Source organism: Netta rufina (genome assembly GCF_964035555.1).
Source record: "Netta rufina genome assembly, chromosome: 5".
NCBI lineage: Eukaryota > Metazoa > Chordata > Aves > Anseriformes > Anatidae > Netta > Netta rufina.
This window is the reverse complement of record NC_140128.1, coordinates 33,582,615-33,595,911: the sequence shown is the minus strand read 5'-3', so window position 1 is coordinate 33,595,911 and position 13,297 is coordinate 33,582,615. Positions and strand designations below refer to the sequence as shown.

The window sequence follows — 13,297 nt, the reverse complement described above, 5'->3', positions numbered from 1 at the left end:
CTGAAGCCATTTTTGAACTGATATGGCACTCTTCATGTTCAAGTTCAATCTTTTTTTTTTTTTTTTTTTTTTTAAATCTTATAGAAGGTATAGTAACTTGAGTTTCAAAGGAGCTTTGGAAGAGCAGTCCAGTGTTGAAACTTCATCTAAGAGGCTTAATTTGTTCCACTCAGTGTCACTTTGTCTTTTTCAGAGGATGAGGTACATAATGTTAATTGGCATGAACTAGAAATTTGAGTGGGGTAAGATCAGAGTCTTCCTCCACAAATCTTGTTGGTGTGCGAGACTAGTAGGATCTCTTTAATTGTCCCTTGACCTTGTTAGAAATTGGCAGGGGATGGGTGTATATAATTAAATGGGATGTTTCTCCATTTGAGTTTTCTGTAACATTACGAGTTTGTAACAGGAAAGTTCAAACTTCCAGATGTTCTTCAGTAACAAAGTGGAGAAAGTGAAACAAAGGTGAAACGAACTCTCTCTCTATCTCCTTAGGACCAAATATCCTTAAGACCAAGCTGTCTCAGTGGACTTTTTTAAATTCCCATCCATGCTCTGAATATTTTTTTTCAGTCTGTGTGGTAGATGTCTCTGCATCTCCAGTGTGTAATGGTTCTATGTTTGAATAGCCTAGGTCAGGAGTGAGGCACAGAGAACGTTTTTGAAGTTCCCTTGGGTTTTGAATGAATATTCTGCTGTAGACTGCTGCAGCCTTTCTCAGTGGCCTTGCTGAACTCCTCTAAGGATGGCTTGGCTGTTAGGTCATTCTCCACAGCTTCAGGATATACTAAGCTCAGAAAACAAGCTGCAGATGAATCAAATGGAGCTGGTATCAACAGAACATCTATATATATAGATAGATTATTTTTTAAATAGAGATACTCAGAAATATACTTTCAGACTATATATGTAAAGCAGCACAGGAACGGTTGTTAGATACATCTCTAGAAAAACCTAAGCTGTTAAAATAGTTCCTGGGAAAGAGATGCTTGGCTTGGTGGGCCTGACTGTTGCCTGAGTCGAAGGCTAAAGAGGAATGGAAGCAACCAAAGGTTGGAGTCTGTTATCAGCAGTGCCTTCAACTCAAGGGCTAGTGGTGTGTATGCTGCTTGAGTGATCACTGAGGAAATCAGTGTCACTAGTCAGGTAACTACCTTAAAACACGTCTGCTGGCCGAGAGACACTTAGAGGTGTGGGCTCTAACAACGGCAGTGAATATTCTGGGCATCAGCATGAGGACAGGGTAGCTGAGTGCTGTTGGTACTTGTGAAGTATCTGGGAGCTCGGGGTAGGGCAGCGTGCTGCCCTTGGGTGCAGATAGGCCAGTTCTTGCTGTGGCTGGTCTGGGTAACTGGGCGTAGACATCCTCGCTGAAGTTCTTGTGAATTTTAGTTTTCTTTCCTTTGAAAATACTAAAATGGGGAGGGTGAAGAGAAGCAGCCCTTGTTTAAAATTTTTCATACTATCTGTAAATATGTCCAGCCTGTTTGGATTTCTGACTGTATTTGAGGATGCTGCTGTGTAGTAGCTCTTGCTCTAAATGGCATCATGAGTATTAAAGAACGGTATTTGAACTTTACTAATTTAGCAAAATGTTTCCTTCAGTTAATTCTCTCTTCCTTCAAGTTCCTCTTCTCGCTGGCCAGCCAGCAGCACTAGGTGCCTAGTTAGAGCCCTGTTTCTCACCGACATAGTTGTTGGGTGAGACAGAAGCTGTTTGGTTCTGTTTTTTTGCACGGCAGCCTTTCTCCCACTCAGCGCCTCGTTCTGTGGCTGTCATGTGTGGCAGCCTCGTCTCCTACTCTGAACCATCTGCTTCTGTAAACAGGGTCTAGTCACCTCAGAGACTAGGTTAATTCAGCTCCTGCGGTGCTGTCAAATACAGCCTACTGTCCTGGGCACGCAAACTTGGCTTAAGAATTGCTGGATAAACTTTTTGTGTGTTTTGCCGCAGCTTTAGCAGAAGCACAGGTGAGAAATAAATGAATCAAGTGGTCTGCTGTGACTGGCTTGTGCTTAGCCTGCTGGTAAATGAGCGTCAGTCAGGGGCTGATGTACACTTGTGTTCAGTAGCTGAATGAACTGAAGAGGTATGTTTAATGTTAAACAGCATTTCTTATGCTGCTTTGCAGCCTTCTCCTCCCTCCAGGACAGCTAAATCTCTTATGTTGGTTCTCAACTCTGATTCTGATTTGTGTTATAACCATATTCCAAAGAGAGACATCCTGACAAATACTTTCTTTGGGCTGTGCATACCCAAGCACTCATCTGCAAAGATGAGTTCCTTAGTCCCTTGCTTTGAATATGTTTCTCCCTTGCCCTTTGTATGTTAGCACTTGCACCTTTCTGTGTGTCAGACTTAAGCTTCTTGTCTTACCTTTAGAAATCCTCTTCACTATCTATCCATTGTACTTACCATGTGCTGTTGGGAAGCTGAGTCTGGCTTCTGGTCATGCATTATTGCCAGTCTTTGTGGCTTATTCTTTCTTGTTCTTCACACAAGAATCACACTGTTTTCTCTTGTGGTGTCCTGCATGACTTCAGAATACTAAATATCTGCAAAACTTCTTCACATCCTTCTGTAAAAAATCTCACTTGGTGTGCTGTTAACAAAGAAAGAAGTTCCAGTGATTGCACTGCTGGACTGCTGAGAGCACTGTTCATGTCTTCCTGTATTGCCTTGCTTCTCTACCTGTTTGTATTATGCTGTAGACTTGTTTTTTTTTTGGCATTCACAGAGACTTTGGATTATGCAAAAGGGCAAAGAAGAGAACAGCTTCTCTTTTATATGTGGTGGTCAAGACCAGGTTGGACAAAGCTCTGGGCAGCCTGGTGTAGTGGGTGGCATCCCCCATGGGACTGGAACCAGATGATGTTTAAGGCCCCTTCCAGCCCAGGCCATTCTGTGATTGCAGTAAAGCCTTGCTGGTTTGTGCTTGGTGTGTTAAGTCTTCAGGGGAATGAAGAGAAATGCGATGTTTGTATAGCAAAGTCTTCTACATTATACAAGCATGAGCAGCTTTAACTCATCTCACAGCGCGTAAAAGGTACAGGAGGCATCCAAAACAAAGTGCACGTGTATGGTTTCCTTTACTGCTTCTGGTGCATGGTGAGTACGTTTAGAGGCCCCGTAGCCTGCATTCTATCTGTAAACTTCCCATGCTAAAAAAATAAGAGACTGGTAGGGTGCAGGGAGCTTACCCTGCAGAAGAGGCATCTCTTAGTCTCTACACGCTTCTTGTCACCTTCTCTTTTGCTCATGTGCCATGAATGTATGGAGGAATGGGAGATAGATTGTATTAATGTTGTTTTGGCTGCAGACAACTACCAAGGACAATCAATCTCTTGAAGAATTAGTATGTCTTTCTCATGCTGCTCTGGGGAGCAGTCTCTCAAAATACTATTAAATAGTTTTCCGTTGAAATATGACTTTAGGGATAGTAGCAGAGCACTTTATCAGACCTGGTCTGATTGTTTGCTGCTCATGCTGATGGATGTGAATCTATTCATGTATTACTCCTGGTACATCACCACAGAGCCAGCACAGCTCTGGAAGGAACAAGTCTTCCATGTTATACAGCAGTCATATTATCAAAAGATAATTATGGAGTTGCGTTTTGTTACTGGTTGTAGCATAACACACACTTTGTAGTGGTAGTCACTGTAAAGGTGAATTTATCCTTTCTCTTGGTTCTCATGGCTGACAACGAGGTCCGTTTTAAAGAGTTTAACTCGAAGGTCTGTTCTGAAGATGAATAGCATTTGTAGAAGGCAGACATTTCACCTCTTGTGTGATTGTAAATATATATATATTTATCTCTATATTAATCCATGGAATTTGCTGTTCACTTGTTTGTTTGTTGTTTTGTTGTTTTTTTTTTTCTTTTTGTTTGTTTAAAACTGCTCAAATTTTCATCTGTAGATTAAAAAAAAATAAATAGGGCTGTGCTGCCCATTATCAGTCTCTTGCCCATGGTGCCTTTATAGAAAATGAGATCGGTACTTGCCAGGGTTATGAAAATATAGTCTGGTAACTTGCACCGATTTAAAAAGAACAAAATCAAACGCATGGAATGTGGGAGCTAGGCATTAATCCACCCATTCCTTTAATATCTAAGCTGCTGGGTTTGTTTGTTTGTGTCTCCCCCTCCCCAATTAGGTCTCAAGTCTAGCTCAAATAAGGCTGAAGAAATGGTTATTTGAGTATCTGAGGTCTCTGGACTTTAATACTGAGCTCCTGTCTCGCAGACTGTGCTAGAAGTTGTGGATGTGCGTAGGATGGGGAAAAACGCGTCTTTACCCATTTAGCACCAAGGAGCTGGGTAACGCTCAGGCATGACAGCTGATGCAAACAAAGGCCAAGTTCTGCTTGTGGAAGGATTAAGAGTTAATTGCAGAGGAAAGTGGGACTCAGGCTTTTAATCACAGTGCTGCTCTTACAACGTGTAGTGGATCTAATGAAATTGTCATTATACGAAAGCCCTAACATTTGGATTAAAAAAAAAAAATTAAAGCTATTTCACCCTTTTTCCAAGTTGATACTTTGTGGTGCTCCCATTAAGTACCCTCAACACCACCGCCTTTATTCAGTATTTATTTGAACACTGAGGCTGTTTGGCATTGACAGCAGAGTGTAGATTGGGAGTGGGCTTGATTCTCACCGGAGATGCTTGCTGGGATTAGGTTTGTGAACTGGTAATAAACGAAGAATGGACTCCGGAGACTCCTGAGAAGAAAACTGAGCTGTGGGTAAGGTTTTTGTTTACAGGTACTCTATAGTACTTCTGTTTGCACAACAAGGAAGTCACGTGGGTGTGAGGAGCATAAAGGGAAAATTGGTTCTACTTGTTTTCTTTATTCACGTTGTCTTACTCATGCATAAAACACAAACAACCTATTTTGTGATATGCTGCTACTATCCTGGAACCTGAAGCTCCAGAGGAAGAACAAGGCTGGCTGTCATTCTATGCTTTTGTAACAAATGCCTGTCTCTCTCTTGCTCAGGTTGTCTCCTGCTGCATATTATGCTCAGAGGATGATTCAGTATCTTTCCCGGAGGGACAGTATTCGACAGCGCTCTATGCGATACCAACAAAACCGTCTCCGCTCTTCCTCCTCCTCTTCTTCCACTTCAGAGAACTCAAGCCCATCTGTAGAGGGAAATGACCTGGAATTTGAAGATTTTGAGTAAGTGTGCGTGCTGCCTTGCCCTCTTGCTACTGCGTGTTGTCAACACAAGACTGCTTTGTGGCTTCCTGCTGCTTAACATGCAAAGACATCTCAGGCTTCCTGTAGGAACAAGATAAGTTTAAGTCATTCAATTAGTCATTCAATGAAAACTGATTGCTACACATGGATCTTGTCATTTCTGTTATGAAAAGTGAAAGAGGCTTTAGGCAACCTTTGGCACATCAAACTATCTCAACCAGATTTAAAGGACTGGTTAAACAAAGGAAAGGAGAATCTTGTCCTCTCATGGAACTGATGAGGAGCCAAGAGTTTATTAGAGCTTTCAAGTCTTGAGACAGAACAGGAGCCCCAAAGAGGCTTTGCTGGACTTAGTTATTTGATCTAAGGCTGTGAGAGACAGCCAGCATGTTCTGTTACTTTTACTTGCGGTATCTGCACAACTTTGTCTGTTGAGCTGAAGTTTCTGGGATTGCTTTTTTGGAAGACTGTGATTGTGAATCTGTGTTAAGGCTTAATTTCCTGTAAGGAGAGCAAATGGCCTCTAGTGTCAAAGTGAGGAATGGCCCTGCATCCTAACCTTAAAACAGTGCTCCTGTAAGCCACTGTATTTCTTTCTGAGCAGTTCTGACAAACTTTGAAATCTGTCCTCCGACATCTGCTTTTGGACTTTGAGGTACCCAGCGTGATCTCAGTGAGCAAACTTATAGCAAATCCTTTCCAATAAATGGTATTAGAGTAATGGACAGTTTGGATAACATGGAGACCAAAAGCTCAGGCATTTAGGTTAAAATCAATTTTAGCAGGAAAGAGAATATGACCCTTCAAATCCGTCTTCAATCGTTGCCTTTAAATATGAAATTTTTCCCTTGGTACTTGAAGTATTTCACTGATTTTTTTTTTGGCCTTTTGTGTATATTGAGCTTAAAACATGCGATGATTCTGAGCAAGGTTATAAAAGTAATCTATGGAGATTGTGTGGTGGGAAGCCGTGTTTGACTGAGAGGAGCTGTGAGCCCCTCAAAAGTCTGGACTCTTATGTTGTTGCTGCCAGCAGAGGATGCTGTCAACTCTGCTACTGCTATGACTTTGATGTTTGCTTGCTGCAGTGGCACATGCATGATTGAGATGGCATGATGCTAAACCTCCATGCTTTGTGTCAGGGTGAAGTCCCTTTATGAAGGACACTGGTAAAAACTAGCTATCCCCCAAAAAAGTATGGTGTTAATCCCTTTAAGTGGTGGTAGAATACATTTTTTTTCTGGAGTATCGTTCTGTTAAGCTGTCATTTCATGCTTTGGCAATTAAATATTCAAAAGTACAGAGTAGAATGAATGTCTTCCCCTGTCACTGTGGCCTTGTTTGTGTAAGATGTAAATGAAGGAAGATAGTGCAGCGTAGTCACCGACTAGTAGGTTTTCCCAAGCAGCTTCAGGCCTGGAAAAGCAGAGATGTGGTGGTTGCTGGGCCAATTTTGTGAGCACAGATCTATTTCTTTTATCCCATTCCGTTTGTCTGGGGCTGTTTGTTCTGTTGGGAAAATAAAAGCTGGTAGGTTTTCCATTCACAGAGCAAGGCAAATACCTGCAGAGAAGTGTGCTCCCCTGAAGATAATATTCGCACAGTGAGAGCACCCAGTCAGGGAAGCAATTCAATCAGACATGCTAAGGTTGTCTTTCATTTCATACTGAGCAAAGAGGAATGTTTATTCTGTACTGTGCACTTGCTGAATTTGTTGGCTGAATATTTCATACTGAATTCTGGTCTGTGCATTCAAGACATTCTGTCTTTTTCCTTCCCTGCTTCATTATTTCCCCTGGCTGCTTAGAGAGAGCTGCTGTGCAGGGTCCTTTGAGCTGGAACTTGTCTCGTAATTCATTTGATTTCTTCTGTTGACACTTCAAAATGGAATCTCTTAAAAGGAATAGAAAGAGCTCTATATGCCTCCTGCATTGCTTCATTCTTGCATTCTCACCCAAGCAGGGTCATGTATCTCTTTCTTGCCCTAGTCTAGATGCTCTGTTTTGCCTGTTTCTCCAGATCTCGTGCATGACAGCGTGTTGCTGCTGCGTCTAGCTGTATGCAGCTCATGCTTTTCTCCTGAAATCTAATGAACTTCTATTAATGTAAAATCAATAGCAATTTGCCTTTGATGCTTTATCTTTCTAAACTGGTTAATGTCGTTGGTAAATATTCTCTCTTCTTTCTCCTGATTTCTAGGAAATTGAAAGGTGGATGTAGCATTAGAGGGCAGGTAGTTCTACCATATGTAAAGCTGTGGGCGAGGAGCAAGCCCTGTGCTTGCTCAGGGTGCCCACCAGACAAGGCACCCTTAGCTCTCATCTTCCGTGGGGTTTTGAGGTTTCTTCTCCTCCAAGAGGAGCTGTATCTTTTCAGCTTTGCTTACGTGATAACCTAGGGATGTGAGCAACATGTTCTGCGTGCTATTTGTGTGCATATTGCCTACAAACTGATGCTGAAGCCTCTGTTCCTGTGTGCCAGTCTCTTGATGCCATTTTCTCCAGAATGCATGCAGTTTCTCCAGGATCTCATTTGAATTCATTCATAAATACGTTTAGTTTGTGGTAGACAAACACTACTGCTATTGCTAAAAACGTGGAGTAGAGTGTTTTTTATAGGTATTAGTAATATCCTTTCATTACACCAGCTGCTATGGGTGGGGAGAGGAGGGAGACACAAGCTATATCTTATTAGACCAAATAATACAGGTATTATCTCTCTGCATGCGCTGCCTGTGTTTAACCTGTCACTGTTGTCATCTCAGTGCTTATTGAATACAACTGACAACTGTAAACTTAGTCATGTCTGCATGAAAGTATTTTATACAGGCTGTAATATATATCCAGATTGTAATATTAGGTTATTAACAGATAAATTGATATGAGTGGGTTTTTAGGTTAGCTTTAACAGAATTGTGAGCTGAAATGAAAAGGCTTCTTGTATTCTGGGATGAGAGTCTGAGTGGAGAATGACGTCACTTTATTCTTCCAGAATAACTGGTAAAAATAGGTTCTTTGTAGACAAGCCACAGATGTTGAACTTTATAATTTCAAGGTCTTTTCAAGCGTCTTATGTCTGGAGCACGTAGTAAGTTTAGATTTATAGAGCTTAACTGTCTTTTTACTCCTTCAATAGATTTGACTGGGTTGCTTCCAGAGTGACCTTTAGTTTGGAATAGTGATGATGTTGGAGACTACATGGTGCTTCTAGGACTTTTTTCATGTATATTTCTAAATATGGGAAAGAATACAGGTTCTTCAGTCTGTCAGACTGAAAACCAGCAGTTATCTAGAATGGCACACCACCTTGTTGTCTGAAAGCCTTGCTCAAATCCTTCATTTCAGTTCCATGAAGAATTTCAAGCCAAGGCTAAAGCTGTGGCTTTGGCCAACTCCTCTATCTGCTTTTGAGAGTAGGCAGCCTGGTAGAATGTAGTTATGAAGGAGGTAGAATATAGTTATGAAGGAGCTTGGAGACTGCGCTTTAACATCTGCAGCTTTTTCCCTTTCTGTCTTTTCTCTTTCCTCTCAGGACAATCTGTGTTGGGGTAGCTCCATTCAGTTCTGTCGTTGTCACAGAGTAGGAAGGTCTTTTATTGTCTTGTCTCCATAAAGCAAGAAGGGCTTCACCTCGCATGCCTCAGAGCATCTTTTGGTGCTTTAACTTTTTGATTTCCTTTGAGACGTTCCTGAGCACCCAGACAAAGAACACGAGCATGGTAGATACTTTTGCTGAGACCATGGTAGATGCTCTCTGCTAAGCAAGAGACTATTTCCACAAAAACAGATGATGAAAGCTGTGGAAAGCTTACAAGGTTCAGGGTCAGATTGTTTAGCTTTCTTTGTTAACTTTAAATCCTTACAGTTAAGGCATTTTCTGGACTTGCAGTTTCTCAGATGGGCATCTTAAAGGGGTCTCTTCTTCATTAGTGAGAGTATCCACGGTGTCTGTCTTCTGCCATTCCTGGTTTCCTTACTGATGCTGTCTCAGCAAGTTTCCTCCAGTAGTCTCTTGCCTTAAAAGGTTCTACAATTGAAACCTGCCAGCTGACTGACACTTCATTGGAGCCGAATGTTTCACTTTTGGTTTCCTGAACGTGACTTCAGTTTATTTTGGAGAGTAGCATGGTTGATGTTCTTCCCCTCTTCTGCAGGTCAAGTGTTTGTGTTAGGAATCTGCTCTGTGCCATAATCAGTTATCTGCCTCAAGCTAGTATTTTGGTTTAACTTATTGTATATATTAAGTAGAAAAGTTCCTGGCTAGTTTGCTTAATGGCCCAGGTGGAAAGAGATTTTGTGAAGTTTGAGTGAATGAGGGGAGAAGGGTTTGAGAAATACTTACTGAAATATTTGTTTCCCTACACTTGTGAAGGAATTCCATGCGCATTTCTAAATCCAGTTTCTGCCTTTTCAATCTGTCTCTAGATCATTTGCTGGAGATGTGGAACAATTAAAGCAATTTGTAGAAATGCAATCACTTCACAATGCACCTGCTGTTTTCACTTAGCACATCAACTACTAAGAGCACACAGCAGAACTGACTTTTTATATTCAGTCTTTCTCTTTACTGTCCTCCTTTTCAGCTGTCCACTGTGCATTAATGTATTTCAGAGAGCTTTTTCCTTCCTATGACAACCTTCAACTTCTGCAAAAGAAACTCCATAAAGTAGCAATCTTTTTTTTTTTTTGGCAGTAGAGAGGAGAGTTTAGAATGGCTAAAGTTTTTGTGAGACCTGAAATAAGTATGGAGATTTTGATCTGCAGCTCCAGAACAACAGCTAAAAGCAATTCTGTCCTTATGGAAAGAAAAGTTCAGGGAATCCAAGGGGTAAAGAAAAAAGGTTACTCTGTAGTGTGACTTCATAGCTTAACCTGACATCCCACGCATCCAGAGGTGTCAAGTGCTCGGTTCTGATATGTTGCAGTGAAGGTTGGTAAGAGAGGTGACTTAATCGGTGATCACCTTTTGGTGTAGTGGTAGAAAAGTAGTGTATCCAATCTGTGAGGTTTGTAAAAAGCAATTTGACTTTGTTTCCTTCTTACTGATGCTATCCAAGGTGTGTGTTTGAGGTTAACAAAAAATACATGGCAGGAGGTGGGAAAATAAATATGGGCTCTAATTGTCACATAAATGTTGATGGAAAGAGATTTTTAGAATCTTTGCACCTGTGGAAAAAGCAGTGATTTCTTTCTGGAAGTCTTGGATGGAAAGTTTGTCATCTGTCTGTCTTACCTGAGCTCCTACAAATAATATTCCTGTTGGTGTTTTGTTACTTGAATTCAGATAAAGGTATAAAAAGTGTTGTTATTAGTTGCATGTAGCTGCCTTTGTTGTTATTTTCTTCCCAGAGCCCTTTTATCTGTGCTTTTGATGCTGTCTCCTCTGCTTCTGTTTCTCAGTTCACATGGCTCAGCCTCATTGATTTTGATGAAGATGGACTTTCTAAAAGGACCTTCTTAAAAGTGGCTGAAAGCCAGACTGAATTTTGTGGAACTCGGTGGTCGCTTTGTTCTTTTTCACTCTGGTATAGGTGTCTGGAGCAGTTAGCACTGGGACATTGTTTCTAGATGCATAGCAATTTATGTTAATTATATTCATCATCTTAAAACACAGTTGCAGGCTAAGAATGCTAACAAGTCCAGGATGAATGGGAATGATACTGAACCTACTCTTTGAACTTCACTTTTCAAGGATTAGTGAGTGTCTTAGTTTGGCATATGACATACTTGTAGTAGCCTGCAGCTTCATTTTCCTTGTTCTTTTTATCTTTATCTTTTGTGACAGTCTTTTATATTCTCCTTATCTTGGTCTTAATGCCTAATAATACTGCCTGATGCAGTGACAGGGAATGACTACATGTATTTCCTTGGAGTATCACTGCAGGATATTGGTAACCTCTCCAGCATAATGCTGTGTGGCCATTAGGTCAGATTCCAGCGAGGCAAGTGTGGTGGTGAAGGAATAGCAGGGTGGTGAAGGAATGACTGCCTTTTGGGAGATGATAGTTGCCAGAAAAGCTCACATATTCCACACTGTATGTTGTCTGGGCTTGTAGAAACAGTCTTGATGTCAAGATGGTACCCTTCATGCCAGTTTGTTTGTTTTTTTTCCCACTTAAGCTACTTTTAACCTGTGTTCATTGTTTTCCTTTTGCTTTTATTTTGTCTCTGTGAAACTCTTAAGTCAAACAAGGTCACCTCGTAAGTGATGTCTGGTGTTGATGAGAGTGATTAGGAAGCAAGCTGTTTTTAGTTTGTTGCAGGCTATGCAGAGCAGGCTGTGGTTAGCATTCTGCAAGCCTGTAGACCTGACAGATTAGGGTTGATTGTGCAGTTATGTTTTCATTTCTGTTTCTCCTGGAAGAGCAGTGTTGTGATGGTGCAATGTGGTTGTTTTTTTTTTGTTTGTTTTGTTAGTGCTTGCTTCTGACCCTTTATTCCAGTATGGCAGTCCGATGGGGCAGCTGATGCATGTTTGCTCTACAAACTGTATTCATTTAGCACCAGTTGTGAAGTTTACAAGTGATTAGAATTAGCAATAGCGATGCTTTCCCTTCTCACATTCATGTTCGAATGCTTGAAAATGCCCAGTAAATGGGTCTCAAAGGAAAGGTGGTTGTTATGTTGGATGCTCTATTATTTTTTCATAAAACATTGAGTGCTGGTTCATATAAACATATGATAGTTCCAAGCTGGGGCGCAGGGATTCTCTACCTTTGTTTGGCCTCAGTTTTGTTTTCCAAGGATTCAGTGTAGCTGTGGAGCATATCAGCCTTGTTCTAAAAGGTGCCATCTATTTGCAAACCCACCACACGGTGAGATGATTAGAACAGAGACAACTGCACCTAGATCAGAGCAAGTGCTTCATTGTGATTCAAAATTAGGCTTTCTCTGAAGCAATTAATCCTCAGCATTTAACAGGCAAGCGCTGCTGTTTCTCTTGACCAGGTGATAAATCCTCTCTTATGTGATGCTTGTCTGAAGCACTTGATCTTCTGAAGTGCCATTTTTAATCTTGTAAATACGTTTCCCCCCTGAACGGCCCTCTAAGAGGTAATCAAGGCTGGAGGTTTTGTTTCCCTCTGGTCAGGAGAGCCATTAGTAACACAGTAATCTACAGCACTACTGCTGCTTTATAGGAAGTTTTAGCTGATAAATGCATGAAAGTTTTCTCGGGTGTTCCCTTGAAAAGCTGTTAGTGAAAGACTGACATTTAAGCCTTCAAAAGAATATAGGAGAACAGAAGGGCACCATGTCTTGAGTGACTAAGTTAACTTCTTTATCAACTACCATATTAAGTAGCTGCATTTCAAGTCTATTCTTCTAATTCCTGTCTCTCCAGCTGGGCAACGCTGCTCTTTCCAGTTCCTCTAATATTTTTATTCTTCAGTTTTGTTGAGCTTCCACTGTTACACCTGGGAGGCCGTTCTATGGTCCAAATATATTTAGTGCTAGGAAAGACTTTTTGTGTAGCAGATGCTGCTTTTGGCTTAATTTTTTTAAGTTCTTGTTTTATCTGCCTTAATTACTTCAATAATGGTCATATCCTTCAAAGATAAGTAGATTAATGTATACCTTTAATTTTTACTAGGTTATGTATATTATTTTAATTCTGTGTCTTCATAATTTTATTGTCTGTGGACATTAATACTTATTACTGGTTTTAGCATGCCCAGTGCTCCTTCCTTACTTATTTGTACCGATGTGTGGGGAAACAAAAATTTCTGCTCAGAAATAAGTCAGTTGTCTCGAGTCTTTTCTATTAAACATATTCCTGGTTTTAGGTAAGATACTGTTGTTCTCAGAAAAATAAATAGGGTGGGCCCCTTTTCCTAACATGGAGTGTACAAATTCTCCAAGACTTGAGGATTGTGAATAAAATAACATCTGCTAGATGGAAACTCCATGTTTTGAAAGACTCCTGTTACTGATCCAGGAGTTGTTACTCCAGCAGTGCTTTCCTTTCAGTCTCTTTCAGTCTTCTAGGATAGCTGTATCTCACTGAAATATACTGAATGTCAAGGTTTTGTTTATTTTGTGTTCACTTCTCAATTTTGAGAAGTTTATTTCCTAGAAACGCTCACAGTTTTCTC

At 40.8% G+C, this 13,297-nt stretch overlaps 1 protein-coding gene across 2 annotated transcripts in view; it reads left to right on the top strand.

Annotated features, from left to right (window-relative positions):
• AMBRA1 (autophagy and beclin 1 regulator 1) overlaps window positions 1–13,297 on the top strand; it is a 128,001-nt gene that overhangs the window by 33,104 nt on the left and 81,600 nt on the right. For both annotated transcript variants that reach the window (XM_084287471.1, XM_084287472.1), the window contains exon 9: window positions 5,002–5,184. In XM_084287471.1, coding sequence (XP_084143597.1) covers window positions 5,002–5,184 — 183 coding nt within the window. The remainder of the gene's footprint in view (window positions 1–5,001; window positions 5,185–13,297) is intronic.